Here is a 15296-nt window from a genome sequence, read left to right on the forward strand (position 1 = left end):
TCCCACCCCTTTTTCCTCTACACCATCCAAAGTTCCTTCTTCTCTTCCCCACACTGCCCCCCATTGTTATATAACGTCATGCACTTATCAGAGAAAACATTTGGCCTTTGATTTTTTTGGGCTTGACCTATTTCACTTAGCACGATATTTTCCAACTTCATTCATTTACCAGCAAATGCCATAATTTTATTCTTCTTTATGCCTGAGTAATATTCCATTGTGTATATATATCACAGCTTCTTTATTCATTTGTCAATTGAAGGGCATCTAGGTTGGTTCCACAATCTAGCTATTGTGAATTGAGCTGCTATGAACATTGATGTGGCTGCATCACTGTAGTATGCTGATTTTAAGTCCTTTGGGTATAAACCGAGGAGTGGGATAGCTGGGTCAAATGGTGGGTCCATTCCAAGCTTTCTGAGGAATCTCCATACTGCTTTCCAGAGTGGCTGTACCAATTTGCAACTCCACTAGCAATATTTGAGTGTGCCTTTTTCCCCACATCCACGCCAACACTTATTATTGCTTGTGTTCTTGATAACAGCCATTCTGATTATAGTTAGGTGAAATCTGAGGGTGGTTTTAATTTGCATTTCTCTGTTTCTCTGATTACTAGGGAAGATGAGTACTTTTTCATGTATTTGTTGATCATCAGTATATCTTCTTTTGTGAAGTGTCTGCTCATTTCCTTAGCGCACTTATTGATTGGGTTCTTTGAATTTTGGGTGTAAAGTTTTTTAAGTTCTTTATAAACTTTGGAGATGAGTGCTCTGTCTGAAGTGTGTGTGGAACAGGTTTTCTCCCACTCTGTAGGCTCTCTTTTCACATTGTTGATTGTTTCCCATTTATTGATTCTTGCTTTTATTTTTTGTGCTATGGGGGTCTTGCTAAGGAAGTCTGCTCCTAAGCCAACATGATGGAGATTCGGGCCTACTTTTTCTTCTGTTTGGTGAAGGGTCTCAGGTCTAATTCTTAGATCCTTGATCCATCTTGATTGAGTTGAGTTTTGTGCAGGGGTGAGAGATAGGGGTTTAATTTCAGTTTACTACATATGGATTGCCAGTTTTCCCAGCACCATTTGTTGAAGAGGCTATCTTTTCTTCATTGTATGTTTTTGGCACCCTTGTCTAGTATGAAGTTACTGTACTCATGTGGGTAGGTCTCCATGTCTTCTATCCTGTACCATTGATCTACCTGTCTGTTTTGGTGCCAGTACCATGCTGTTTTTGTTACTATTGCCCTATAATAGAGTTTAAGATCTGGTATAGCAATACCTCCTACATCACTTTTTCTGTCCAGGAATTTTTTTGTCAATTCTGGGTCTTTTGTTCTTCCAGATGAATTTCATGATTGCTTTTTCTGTTTCTATGAGAAATGTCATAGGGATTTTAATTGGAATTGTGTTAAATCTGTATAGCACTTTTGGTAGTATGGCCATTTTGATAATATTAATTTTGCCTATCCAAAAACATGGGAGATCTTTCTATCTTCTAAGGTCTTCCTCAATTTCTTTCTTCAATGTTTTGTAGTTTTCATTGTAGAGAGCTTTTGCCTCTTTGGTTAGTTTGATTCCCAAGTATTTTATTTTTTTTTTTGAGGCTATTGCAAATGGAGTTGTTTTCCTCATTTCCCTTTCAGATGTTTCATTGCTTATGCATAAAAATGCTTTAGATTTATGCATGTTGATTTTATAACTTGCTATTTTGCTGAATTCATTTATGAGGCCTAGAAGTTTTCTGGAGGAGTTTTTGGATCCTCTATATCATCAGCAAATAGTGACAGCTTAAGTTCCTCTTTTTCTATTCATTTCCCTTTAATTTCTTTAGTCTGTCTAATTGCTCTGGCCAGTATTTCAATACGATGTTGAATAGAAGTGGTGAAAGAGGGCATCCCTGTCTTGTTCCCATTTTTAAAGAGAATGCTTTCAGTGTTTCTCCATTAAGAATGATGTTGGCCATGGACTTAGCATAAATAGCCTCTACAACATTCAGGTATGTTCCTACTATCCCGATTTTTTCTAGTGTTTTGAACATGAAGGGGTGCTGTATTTTGTCGAACATTTTTTCTGCGTCAACTGAAATAACCATATGGTTCTTATCCTTAACTCTGTTGACACGACGGATTACGTTTATTGATTTATGGGTGTTAAACCAACCTTGCATTCCTGGGATGAACCCCACTTGATGGTGGTGCACAATTTTCAGTCTTGTTTATTAATAGATACATTTCACATTAACGTGGCCATCTTTCTAGGTGTATAGTTAGACAATTTAAAAACTATTTTATTGGTAAGAACACAACTTGTACAGTTTTAAGTGTACTGTGCAGTGTTATCTGCGGGCACTGAGTAGCATGGCCGATCTTGAGAGCTTGCTCCTCTGCATAAATGAAGCCTCATCCCTGCTCATTGGCAGCTTCCCACATAGCCAGCACTGTCCTTGCCTCTGTGTGGTGCACTGTTTCAGGTGGGCTGTACAGGTGGGCTTCTGTAGTGTTAGGCCTTCTTGAGCTGGCTGACTTTTTTTACTTAGTGAAATGAACTCAAGTTCATTATGTGATCGAATATTGCAGCATTTCCTTCTATTTTGAAGTTCATTGTATGTGCTATTTTTTCTTTTTTCGTCTGTTCACCTGTTGTTAGACGTTTAGATTTTTTTTCCTTGCCTTGTCTATTGTGGAAAATGCTGTGATGAATATGGAAGTGCTCTCTCTTAAAGATTCTGATTTCAGTTCTTTTGGATAAATACCCAGACCTGGGGTTACTGGATCATAAGATAGTTCTAGTTGTAGTTTTTTTTCAATACTGGGGATTAAACCCAGGGACATGTAACCCTTAGCCACATCCCTATATCCCTAACCCTTCATATTTTTTAAATTTTGAGGCAGATCTGGCTTAAGTTGTGAGGCTGGCTTTGAACTTGCAATCCTCCTGCCTCAGCCTCCTGAGTCACTGGTTTTACAAGTATTTGCCACCATGCCCAGCCTATTTGTATTTTTTTGTGGAACCTTCTGTCTTTTAATAAAAGCAGGAAAATAGCATTTAGATTTTATCACTGAGTAAATGAAGACTCCTGAATATAGTTTGGTCATTGCAATTGAATTCATTAACAGCAGGGACTGTGCCTGTGTCCTTGTCACCTAGCACATTGCCTGGCATGTCAAAATATGTCTTCTTCAAACTAGGAGGGGTCCAATTAGAATGTGCTGGTGAGTGATTTGTGTGAATATATAAAATAGTGAAATTATTTATAGACTATAAGCCAACATAACATACTGGAAAGTGGTTTATTAAAAAGAATTCCCAGGGCTGGGGAGATAGCTCAGTTGGTAGAGTGCTTGCCTTGCAAGCACAAGGCCCTGGGTTCGATCCCCAGCAGGGCAAAAATAAATAAGTAAGTAAATAAATAAATAAATAAATAAATAATTCCCATTTTGCTACATTGTAATGATCAGCTTTCTTTTTCTGTAGACACACTTCACGTAAAAAGGCAACAGGCTTTGCTGCTGTTCATCAGTTATTTACAGAACGCTGGCCAACAACACCAGTCAATCGAAGTCTTAGTGGCACAGCTACTGAAAGAAATATTGATTTTGAACTTGATATACGGGTTGAAATCGATAGTGGAAAATGTGTACTCCACCCAACCACCCTTCTACCAGAACATGATGACATAGGTCTGAGAAGGTAAGAAGCTGGTTGAAGAGAGGTACCTATAACTTCACGTATTAGAAATACTACTCACATATCACATATTATAGACACCTTTCCCCCTAATCCCTAAATGCACATTTAAAAAGTAGGTGGTCATAGTTGTAATAGCCAAGTGATTATTTGTATAACATAGAATTTTAAAAAAAAATAAATGCGTACTATTTTCTGGCAACTGGAAATAAATGTCTGATTTAGAGTCTGAAAAATGTGTTAATTAAAATAGTTGTACCTTTACAATTCTTTAAACAAGCATGAATTTTTCAGTGTCTACCCTTGAACTGTGCACATTTCTGTCTTAAAGAACAATGCAACACTCTGGATTTTGGGGAGTTTTGATGAGTTAGTTCATAAAGAAATGAGAAAGACTGGAAAACGGTTGCACAAAAAGGCCTCATTAGACTGCACTGAGTTCAGGATGTAACTGTAGTTTCACCATTTGGTATTTAGAATATACTGTATTTTGGTATTTAGAATATACTGTATTTTTTTCAGTCATTAACTGAATGATGATATAAACAGATTTAACTTTAGATTACTTTAAAATGAAGTATTGAAAAAAAAAAGACGGTGGTTACAATTGAGTGAATGGGTGGAAAACAAGAACAAGAATGGCAGAATGCCGACAGCTGGCAGATGGTTTTCGTTACTGCCTGTTGTTCACTTTTGTAAGCCCTCCTGTTTACTGTTTTAAATTTTTCATAATAAAAGGGTTTTTTTTAATGTTTTGCTTGTTTAATGAAACTTTTATAGAAATGAGAAAAAATAGAAAAACACTTTAAACAGTTAAATTCTATTAGAGACGTAATAATGATATAAAGAATGATTTTTTATTGGAACAAGGTAATCCATAATAAATTGCTGATATGTAGCTGACTTTGAGTCTGCATAAAGGGCAGTTTCTTTTGATTCAGCTTAATGTGTTCAAATGAAACAGCTGTGTCCCCAGGAAAGAACAAAAGTTGCATACCCCCATGGAGCATACTTCTGCTTCTTAAATGAAGTATTGCACTTCATTTTCTATATTGTTGATTTAAAAAAAAGAGGAAGAGATAAGTGTGTCCTTTTTTAAAAAAGATAAAACATTTTTTCTCCATGTAGGAGTTATGATAGAAGTTCCAGGAGCTTAGATCAAGATTCTCCTTCAAAAAAGAAGAAATTTCAAACTAATTATGCTTCTACCACCCATCTAATGACTGGCAAGAAAGTGCCATCCTCTCTGCAGACCAAGTCCAGTGACTTGGAAACAACAGTATTCTATATTCCTGGAGTTGATGTGAAGGTAAAATTCAGTTGTCTCGGACAGGAAATCATAGTGGGTTATAGTAGGACTTTTTTTTTTTCCTATTATTTATATTCTTCTTTTTCTCTGGATATTAATGAGACTTTCTGGGTTTTTTGCTTAATATAGTCATATTCTGAACATAAGAACATTTAAATTATAGGCTGCTACTTTATCTCTATAGCTTTTTCCATGAACATTTGGCAGAGTAGTTATCTTTTTTTAACATATCGATATTCACAGCATACTTGCTAAACCTTGCCTAGTGCAACTTCATTGAGCAACTTTTTTTTTTTTTGGAGGTAGACTGGGGATTGAACTCAGGGATACTCAACCACTAAGCCACATCCCCAACCCTATTTTGTATTTTATTTTGAGACAGGGTCTCACTGAGTTGCTTAGCACTCGCTGTTGAGGCTGTCTTTGAACTCATGATCCTTTGCCTCAGCCTCCTGAGCTGTTGGTATTAGAGGCGTGTGCCACCACACCTGGCTGAGTAACTTTTTTTTAGATTTTAGATTTATGTAATTGTAGTCTACTAAACTGAAAAGAATTTTAAAGGTTATCTCGAATGACCTTTCCAAATTTAAAAATAAAAAAGGCATAGTCTTGCCAGGATTACATATCTCACATGTAAAAGCTAGAACTGCATTTTTGGACTCCTGAGCCAGTATTCTTTCTACTGCATTTCTATATTTCATGTTTTTTCCTTATCTGATACTGTTTTAATTTTAAGAGGTTTTTTTTTTTTTTTTTTTTTTTTTCAATATAGTTGCACTACAATTCTAAGACGCTAAAAACTGAATCACCTAATGCCTCCAGAGGATCTTCCTTGCCAAGAACACTCTCCAAAGAGTCCAAGCTGTATGGTATGAAAGATAGTGCGACATCTCCTCCTTCTCCTCCTTTACCTTGCACTGTCCAGAGCAAGACTAACACCTTACTTCCTCCCCAACCCCCACCTCTCCCCTCAGGTATTTAGAATATACTATATTTTTTTTATCATTGTTTTCTTAATTTTAAGTCATCCTGCTTGCTCTATTGAGACTTTCAAATTTACATGTTAAGGAAAAGAACATAGACTTGTAAATACTGACCATACAAACTTCACAGATGGAAGTGTGGGCCATCTATCTGTGGTGGTTTCTCAAATCCGTGTTACTTTATAGTATCAGTTTTAATCTTGAGATAGTTCAATAGCTAAAGTTTTAGCTCAGTATTATTTAGAAAAGGGTATTTCTGGGTAGTTCAGATTTGGGTACTTTGATAAGAAGTTATCAAACAAAAAAATTTAAGACAGAGTACACTGATTGGATTTAATTGCATTTATCAATCATCTGTTATAACAGATTACCCCAAATTTAGTAACCTATAATCTCAAACACAGTTTCTGTTGATGAGCAATGCCAAGCAATTTGGCTTGAGGGATCTGACATGGTCTTTCATGACATTGTAGTCAAGATTTTGTCTAGGCCTGCAAGTCATCTCAACGTGGTCTAAGGTTGGTCTAATCTGCTCCCATTATGTTCCAGTCATGTGGCAGGTAGTAGACTCCTCAGTTCCACCCCCTGAGGCCTCTCCACTGGCTTCCGAGTGTCTATAAGACATAACAGTTAATGTCCTTCAAAAGAAATGATCCAGAAGAGAGTGTGGCTTAGCCTGAAGTATCTTTTATGTTGTGGCCTCAAAAGCCACACACCATCACTTTTGCAGTCTCATTGATGAGACAAGTCATTAGGGAACAAGGTCATGAATACCAGGAGCAAGGATCATCACGTATCATCTTGGAGTTTGCCTGCCACATAGCGCATGCATGATACCTAAGCTCCAAGGTAGAATTTCCACTAAAGGGACTACCAAACATTCGTCGTTTGGAAGATAACTTGATATATAAACCTTTTAAGAGTCAGTAAAGAATCATGATGATAATGCCTGATAATTTTTATATCACTTTTCAGTTGAGAAGTCTCATCTGTGTCTATTAGGTACATAGCAGATATTAGAATTCCATTTTATAAATGAGGAAAGTTAAGGCTCAGGTTGTGGACATCTGTCCTAGGTTTACACAGCTAGTAAATGTTTGTAGTGGAAACCTAAGCTAAGTCTATTAGATATTTATACTCATTGTACTGAAGCAGAAATATTTAGTTAAGGAAGAATGAAAGGAAGATGGCATTGTATGCCAAGAAGCACTATAATTGCATAGGAAAGCCTGAAAATAGTGACATTTTTCCTCACTTGCCACTAAATATTGTAAGTCAAGGTTCTCTGTATCTTCATAGACAAAAGAACTAATACTAATAAGAGACATAGCAAAGTATAAAATTGAAAAGTTGAACCAGAATTTGTGACCTACAGCAAGTAAGAATAAAATAACCTTTGTGTTATGCATCATTAATGATCATTAACATTAATGTGTCATTTCCATCATCCTATTTTTATTGTTTTCTTCTATGCTTTTAAATAAAAGCATAAAATGATTTTAAATAAAATGATTAAACTGTCATATAATTTTACTTTCTCACAAAGTTCATATGTTTTATTGGAACTTGTATACCTAACATTTACAAATGTTCTAGCCAAAGGAAAAGGAAGTGGAGGAGTGAAAACAGCCAAGCTCTATGCCTGGGTAGCACTTCAGTCATTGCCAGAAGAAATGGTTATTAGTCCCTGCCTGTTGGACTTCCTGGAGAAGGCTCTGGAAACAATCCCAATTACACCCATTGAAAGGAATTATACTGGTGAGTACCCTCCTTATGTCCTTATTTCATCATCACATGTATTTTGGGACCCTGTTGCTTAGCAGCATTTGTTAATGCTATTATGTATTACTAAATATTTATAATTAGATGAAAGAATTACAGAACTGAAAAAGTCCCTGAGAGATGATCTGATCCTCATTTCCTTATGAAGAAGCTAAGTCCTGTGAGGTTATATGATTTCCCCATGGCCACAGCTAGTGCATAACAAGGTCCACAACCTCAGCTTCTGCATTAATGTGTCCCTTGAACTGGAATCTCCTTGAGGGCAAGGGCATAATCACTCTTTACTTTGTATACTTTGAGTGACAGGGGAATTTGAGTTTGAGAAACTAAGCCAGAGGTTTGAGGAGGGGAAGATGTATAGAATGACAAACTATAGAAACCAACGTTTCTGGGTGTTCCTGCCTCCAAGCTCAGCACTGGTATAAGAGATAAGGATCTTGTGATAGATAGTTTGCTCTTGACCAAATAATAAAACTTAAAATATTTTAACAGCTGTTAGCTCACAAGACGAAGACATGGGGCATTTTGAAATACCGGATCCTATGGAGGAGTCGACAACATCACTAGTGTCATCTTCAACATCTGCATACTCTTCCTTTCCTGTGGATGTTGTGGTGTATGTCAGAGTTCAGGTGATAAGCTTCATTTATTTCTTTTTAAAGGAAGATGTTTTCCTTAGGTTCATTTCAATGTTATTCCCCTTTGAAGTTGTCTTAGCCAGAGGCTTCTTAGAGCTTTAATAAATTTATGATGGCTTAGAGGTTACCTGAACTTTGAGAAGCATATGTACAATTTTAGGTGTAAATCTACTTTGCTTCTGAAAAGTTTTATAGATCATTGAGTCTTCAAATTTAGATCTCATATGTTTGTGGTAAAAAAAAAAAAATTACACATTAAAATCCCATTAAAGCATTTTATGCCTTTTTTATTGTAACATATTTAGTTCTTACCATGTGATTTTTTTTCTGTGCAGGTATAAAGTATAATTAAGACATAAGGTCACAACAGTACCTTTGTTTGAATTTCTGCTAAGAAATTTTATTTATTTTTTAAAATAAAAAACACATCCTATCAATTAGGCCTTTGGTAGTAAATTTGTTAAGGAGGAGTAGAAACCCTCCCAGCCTCTGGGTTTAGTTTACCTCAACTAAAATTTTATAGTCAAGCTAATGAATAAAAGCAGTGCTGATGGTCATCTGTTCCACCTGTTTCTTACAATAGCAGCTGGCCAAAAGATCTTCAGCGTGTACCGCTGGAGGTTTACACTCACTTTTTTGAAGGTCTGAAGAAAACACGAGTAGAGTTCAGAGTTTATAAAATCTTTGTTACTAATACAACAGTATTGTTTTCAAACTTTAATATACATGAGATTACTTCTCTTAAAAGACTTGATCATGAACAAGTATAATATAAAGATAAATATTTTAAAGAGTTCTGAATTGTCCAGATGTCTAAATATTGCTCAGAGATAACTTTTCAGATATTTCGCTTTTCAGAAACAATACCATTTTGTGAATACACTTTGGCTCATGTATCATGTCTGTGTTTTGTAAAAGTGATGACATTAAACATAATCCTTTTAAGTGTCAAATGAGTCGACATGATAAGCTTGGTGTATGTGGATGAGAATGGAACTTGAATATGACTTCTGGAGCCCAACAGGAAACTTTTTAACCATATGGTTCCTGGAAACCTGTTCTGGCTTTTTGCTGTTGTTAGCCCTCACAGATCAAGTTCAGCTGCCTGCCAGTGTCACGGGTAGAGTGCATGCTGAAGCTGCCATCCTTGGACCTGGTGTTTTCCTCCAACCGAGGGGAACTGGAGACTTTGGGGACAGCATATCCCACAGAGACTTTGTCCCCTGGGGGTACCACTCCTCAGAGTGGAACAAAGACCTCTGCTAGCAAAACTGGAATACCAGGTAAAAAACATTGTTTTATTCCTCTGGTATAAAGCCACGAATAACATTTAAATAAATGTTGTAACAGTAATTAATACATATATTAAATATTTTTAAAAGGAGAATATTTGAGAATTAGAATATTTGTAGAAAGAAACTGTAGTAGACCAAAGTTTTAAGCATACTACATGTGTTAATAGAACTTTGAGTACCCTTTAGTTTGTATTTTTAGCTGAACAGCAGTTAGATAGCATCATGGTTTTGGTTTAAATGTGCACACTATAAGCCCTATGATATAACTAGTATATATCATCACACATTCAAGTACTTTTGAATGTTTTCTTTGATGCCAAGTTAGATTTTAATTTTAGAATAGTGATACAGATGGAAAATAAGACATATACTGCTATTTATAAAGATTTCTTATGCTGTATCAAAATTGTATCAAGTAGCATTTATATTTTTTAAATGGCAAATTATGTTAACTCTTGTCTGTTGCATCAAAAGTTTTATTTTTTTAAATATGGCTGATGATTTCCTGATGAGGTGGGTACACCTCAGTAAAATCTCAGTGCCATTTCTAACCTAAAATGTAGTGGTCACCAGTATAAATTATGAAGGCTTTACTAAACACTTTTAAGGCAAAAGACCAGATTGAATGACAGTTGATAGGAAAATTGAAATATCATTAACACAGTGTTTCATAACACAGTGGAGGAGAGGTCACAGGGGATATTTGGCAGTGTGGGAGGCAGTGTGGATTTTTATAGCCGTGGGCTTTGACTTGAAGCTAGTGGGGAAGTGGGGTGTTACTTAAATGCCCTATAATTTCACCACAACTCTTTCCTCCCAGAGAATTATTTGGTCTCAAATGGCAATAGTGCCAAGGTTGAGAAAGTATACATTAGAATAAACAAATATAAAAACCTACACTCAAGTTTTGAGAGAAGCATGAAGGCAGTGGACAGGTGTCACGTCCAGCATGGCCATAAATTCAGAAACTGGAGGGGCGATGGGGGATGAAGAAAAGACAAACAGACACATGTGGGTAGAAAAAGCTGGGTCCAGGTGGGTAGCCAAGCCCTGATGAGGCTCGACTGACCCAGAGCTAGCTCAGCACATTTATTACATAGGTTTCATCATCAAAAGGTTAATTATGGGAAAGTTTCAGCAAAGCAGGCAATCTGAAGGATGCAGAACTGGCGAGACATTAGGGTCATCTTATTTTCTTAAGAATCCTCCATCCCTGGGAGAAGGTGCTGAACTCAAGTTCTCTGCTCATAGAGCTGAGTGCCTTCACACGTAGCCACCCCTGGCTGGCATTACCATAGCAACTGGAGCATCTTGACCTGCGCCTTCATTCAGGCAGCTCCCAGCACAAACGCAGACACAGGAGTCAGACAGACCATAATTTAGATCACTACTCTCCACAGAGAGGAAGACAGTTTTCTAATTCAGAAGGAAAAAACCCATACTTGGAGTCCTGTTTTTCGAGCAGTTAGTTATCTTAGATTCTGAACTTTACCCAAATAATCTCATCAGACACCAAGAGAAAAAGCTTTATTTCTAATATTTACCTATAATACTGGGGAAATGGTTAAAGCAAACATTTGTCTTGCTGTGTGAATCTTTGAAAGTTTTCACAACAAATTGGGGAAACCAAAGATTGATTTCTTAGAAGCAAGGCTATTGCTAATCGATCACCAAGATTGAAATACTGCTGGGATTGTGTGATGTTACAGTGGTGGTGTTGGTTTTCGAAATCCCATTTTCAGATCAGAAATGTAATTGTTCATTATTTTAAAAAAGCAGAAAACAGAATTGTTACAAATGAAATGAAAGCAGAAAGTACCAGCCTTGATCATAGGCAACCAGTGTCTCATCTGCTCTCCCACACTGTTGGAGAGATGCTGTCTTTTCTCTCAGGCAAAACTGAGATATGATTTCTTCTCCTACATCACTCTTTAAAATTTCAGATATCAGAGGCAAAACATTTGTCTCTAAAGACTTTAGAGACTAATTGATATCCCGTAATTTTGATGATATATTTGAGATTCCCTGGGTTTTGTTTCTTTTCTCTTTTTTATTAGTTTTTAAAATAATATTCAAATGAACATTTTTGCATATGAATATTTACAAACATAAATTCTTAAAAGTGGAATTTCTGGGTTGGACAGTGTGAACATTTTTTAAGTGTTGATAGGTTTTGCTGTCCAATAAAACAGATGTGTGTGGATTCAAGCCTACTGTACTGTTCCCAAAGCTTTTATCTTTAATTATTGTTAATGTGATGGAGTAAAATGGGATTTTATTGTGTTAATCTGCATTGTATTACTTTATTGGCTGTGGAAGAAAGGTTTGTAAAATACGCCAGGTCATTTCTCTTAGAATGTTTACCTTTCTTAATGACAGTGTCGTTAGCTCTGAAATGATTATAGCGATACTATACAGACACACAATGCCCGGAGTATGTAGTGAAAGGAATGTGAGGCGACAACTCTGCTTATGCCCGCATTTAATGATGCTTTAGAAAATAACAAAAATGAAATGCCACCCCTCATTTTATCATATAAAACATTCAGGAAGGAGTGATGGTAAGGGTAAATTGCAACGGTGATGAAATCCATTCTTTCAAAGGCTCGTTACTGGATATCTGTGTGTTCAGGTCAATGCTCAGGATTAAGTGTAGTGCACAGAGAATAGTTTATTGAGATGGTCCTGCTGAAGGGACAGATGGGAGCCAAGCACACAGGCACATTTTAGGTGGAAATGTGAGGCAGGTATGAAGCTGAAGGTTGGAGAAATGAGCTTGCCAGGTGGAGAGTACAAGTCCATAATGCAGGAAAAGAGCTTTGGCAACTTTGGGAAATTAGAAGGAAGTCTGGAAAGTCAGGAGGAAGTCTGGTCTAGTGGTAGATTTTGGAGTCATCAACAAAATCATATGCTGTATTATTTCATATTTTCATGTATAAAGCATATTTGGAACTATCCTGTCCGTACTTGATAAATGTCTAAGAAAAAGAGTTCTTTTATTTTCTACCTTTGCATGTCTTATTCTGTGTCCACTGTTAGCTACTGAAATGTGGACTCCAGTTATATGACATGGATTTTTTTCCAGTTTGTTCTCCCCCTGTGCTTTAATTCAGCTCTGGGGCTCTCCCATTGCCTCTTTCCAGTGGAGCAAAGAAATAGGAAACTGTGTAGTAAGCCAGACACATACTGATAGTGGTTTTACAGGTGAACAGAGTAACCAGCCTTGGTTTACAGTGTGAAGTGATGGGAAAATATATCCAAGTCCTCATTTTGTTTTAGGGATTTAAGTCTATTGATCTATTGTTTGAATGTTTCCATTTTATTTTCATGTCATTTTTGGTGTTTTGAGAACAAATAAGTAGCTTTTTAAAATTTTTGTGGCCTATAAACATTTTGGATTTTTCTATTCACCTTAGGTTCATCAGGCTTGGGCAGCCCTCTTGGCCGAAGTCGGCACAGTAGTAGTCAGTCGGATCTGACCAGCTCCAGCAGCAGTTCTTCTGGTTTGAGCTTCACCGCGTGCATGTCTGACTTCTCCCTGTACGTGTTCCATCCATATGGAGCAGGGAAACAGAAAACTGCTGTTTCTGGCCTCACGCCTGGATCAGGAGGATTAGGTACACTGCACGTTTGTGTCTTTTTCAAATTTGTAGCATCTTTTCAAGCTTTTTCAAGCTTTTCAATCTTTCTTTTTCATAAATCATAATAATAGATATAAACTAGGATCAGAAGTTTTTTATATTTTATCTGTTTGTCCCTACATATGATAAGTAGAAATAAATATAAAATAAGGAATTTGAGTAAATTAACTATATGGGAATTTTAAATTGAGAATATTTTCTGTGCAACACAGTAATCTCTTCAAGTATTAGAGATTACATGTTATGTTTAAATTTTACCAAATCCATATTTGTGTGGGAAACTATATTCTATAAAAAGTAAAAATTTTAAGTGCCTGGGTCATATTAATTTAAAATGAGGATTATTATTTAAGTCAATTATTTACTGAAATTAAACTTTAATGGCATTTTAAAGTATAGATGAAACACTAAAAATGCATAAGATCTTGCTAGCATTTCTTCACTTAAATTTAGACAGATAATGAAGACACACACTCCAGGTCAGTTCCAGCTTTTGTTGTTGGAGAAGGGGTTATAAAAGTCCCTCGTAGCTTCAGCCTGTACCCCTGCTGTGAAGACGCTAATGCTCATCAGACCCTCTGCGACAGCCTCTACCTCACCTGAATGATTCGGGTTGATGGCATATTGCAGCAGTGGGATAGGCTTCATCTAACTAGGTAGTTGTGTGTGTATATAGTTGTGGGGTTTTTTGTTATTTTTTTGTTTTTTAGGGAACGTGGATGAAGAACCCACTTCAGTCACTGGTAGAAAAGACTCCCTCAGTATAAACCTTGAATTTGTAAAAGTGAGTTTGTCTCGAATAAGGCGTTCAGGAGGTGCCTCATTTTTTGAAAGCCAATCTATAAGCAAGTCTTCAAGCAAAATGGATACTACGCTAATAAATATATCTGGTATTCAATTTTATAAATTTTAATTAAGGTATTAATAATGCCCTCTGCTTTCACTGTTTAAATACCAAGCATGCTTAATACCAAGGTTGGTGTCAGGCACATTGAGGGAGCAGTCCAGTCCTCTGTACTGTCTCAGGGTATTAATGCTGCATTGTTATTAGCATGGCCATGTTTAAGGAAATAGACACCAGGCAAAGCCAGAACATGCTGATTAGGTGATGAAATGCTTCTTTAATTCTTCTCTTGTCATGAACTGGTGACATTTCAGGCTTTTGATTTGTTCATTTGATTTTCTAATTGTAAATGCTTAGAACATTTACTTGGCATTTGTGTCTCAACTTGGGAGCATGGGTGTTGCCAGCTTAGTCACTAGCTACAGAACTATGGGAAACCACTCATTTTCTTTACATTGTGACCTGAGGAGTTTAAATTAAATGCATATGGAACATTTTGAAAAATTCAGAACACTGAGTGGAAGCTGTAGTGTTTCCATGCAACCCAAACTTCACTCAGCAAACACCAAGCCTGTGTCTCACAGTGTATATTGACCAGGCACTCTGCTGAGTGGTTGGGGAGCAGGCATAAGTAGAGCAAGGTCTCATGCAGAAAAACAGACAATAGTGCAGGACACTTATGCTACAGTAGAGGTGTGTACAAAGAGGAGGAAACAATAAATTTTTCTTTTTATGTGTGATCAAGGGAGGTTTTATTAAGGAAATGATGCTGGGGCCAGACCTAGAAAGTTAAGAAATGTTCTCAAAGGAAGCAGCACAGTATCCAGCATCACAAGAATACCAGAAAAGGATGCCTTTGGAGCATACTTTGTTTACTGTGGCTGAAGCACAGGGCAAACTCAGCATTTAATTGGTTACACTTAGCAGTAGGGCCAGAGAGAAAGGACTGGCTAGAGAGAGAGCAAATAACGTATATCAAGATAAGATTGTAGAAAGACTCAGCACAAGCTCAGGAATCAGGTTCTAATCATGATGGTGAGAAGACATTAGAGGCTTTTATGAAATGGTGTGGTGTTTCAGTTTGGTGTTTAGAGAGTTTAGTGGTAGCAAGATGGGAGGGAA

At 36.7% G+C, this 15296-nt stretch overlaps 1 protein-coding gene across 12 annotated transcripts in view; it reads left to right on the forward strand.

Moving 5' to 3' along the window:
- The window catches only part of BLTP1 (bridge-like lipid transfer protein family member 1), a 191708-nt gene that overhangs the window by 162334 nt on the left and 14078 nt on the right, over nucleotides 1–15296 (forward strand). For 10 of the 12 annotated variants that reach the window (XM_079153382.1, XM_079153390.1, XM_079153387.1 and 7 more), the window contains 8 exons: nucleotides 3470–3685; nucleotides 4811–4991; nucleotides 5764–5965; nucleotides 7571–7732; nucleotides 8249–8388; nucleotides 9476–9677; nucleotides 13106–13306; nucleotides 14041–14220. In XM_079153382.1, coding sequence (XP_079009508.1) covers nucleotides 3470–3685; nucleotides 4811–4991; nucleotides 5764–5965; nucleotides 7571–7732; nucleotides 8249–8388; nucleotides 9476–9677; nucleotides 13106–13306; nucleotides 14041–14220 — 1484 coding nt within the window. The remainder of the gene's footprint in view (nucleotides 1–3469; nucleotides 3686–4810; nucleotides 4992–5763; nucleotides 5966–7570; nucleotides 7733–8248; nucleotides 8389–9475; nucleotides 9678–13105; nucleotides 13307–14040; nucleotides 14221–15296) is intronic. The other 2 variants (XM_079153392.1, XM_079153393.1) reach the window with 1 other exon arrangement.

This window comes from Sciurus vulgaris (genome assembly GCF_902686455.1).
Source record: "Sciurus vulgaris genome assembly, chromosome: 9".
In the NCBI taxonomy this organism is placed as follows: domain Eukaryota; kingdom Metazoa; phylum Chordata; class Mammalia; order Rodentia; family Sciuridae; genus Sciurus; species Sciurus vulgaris.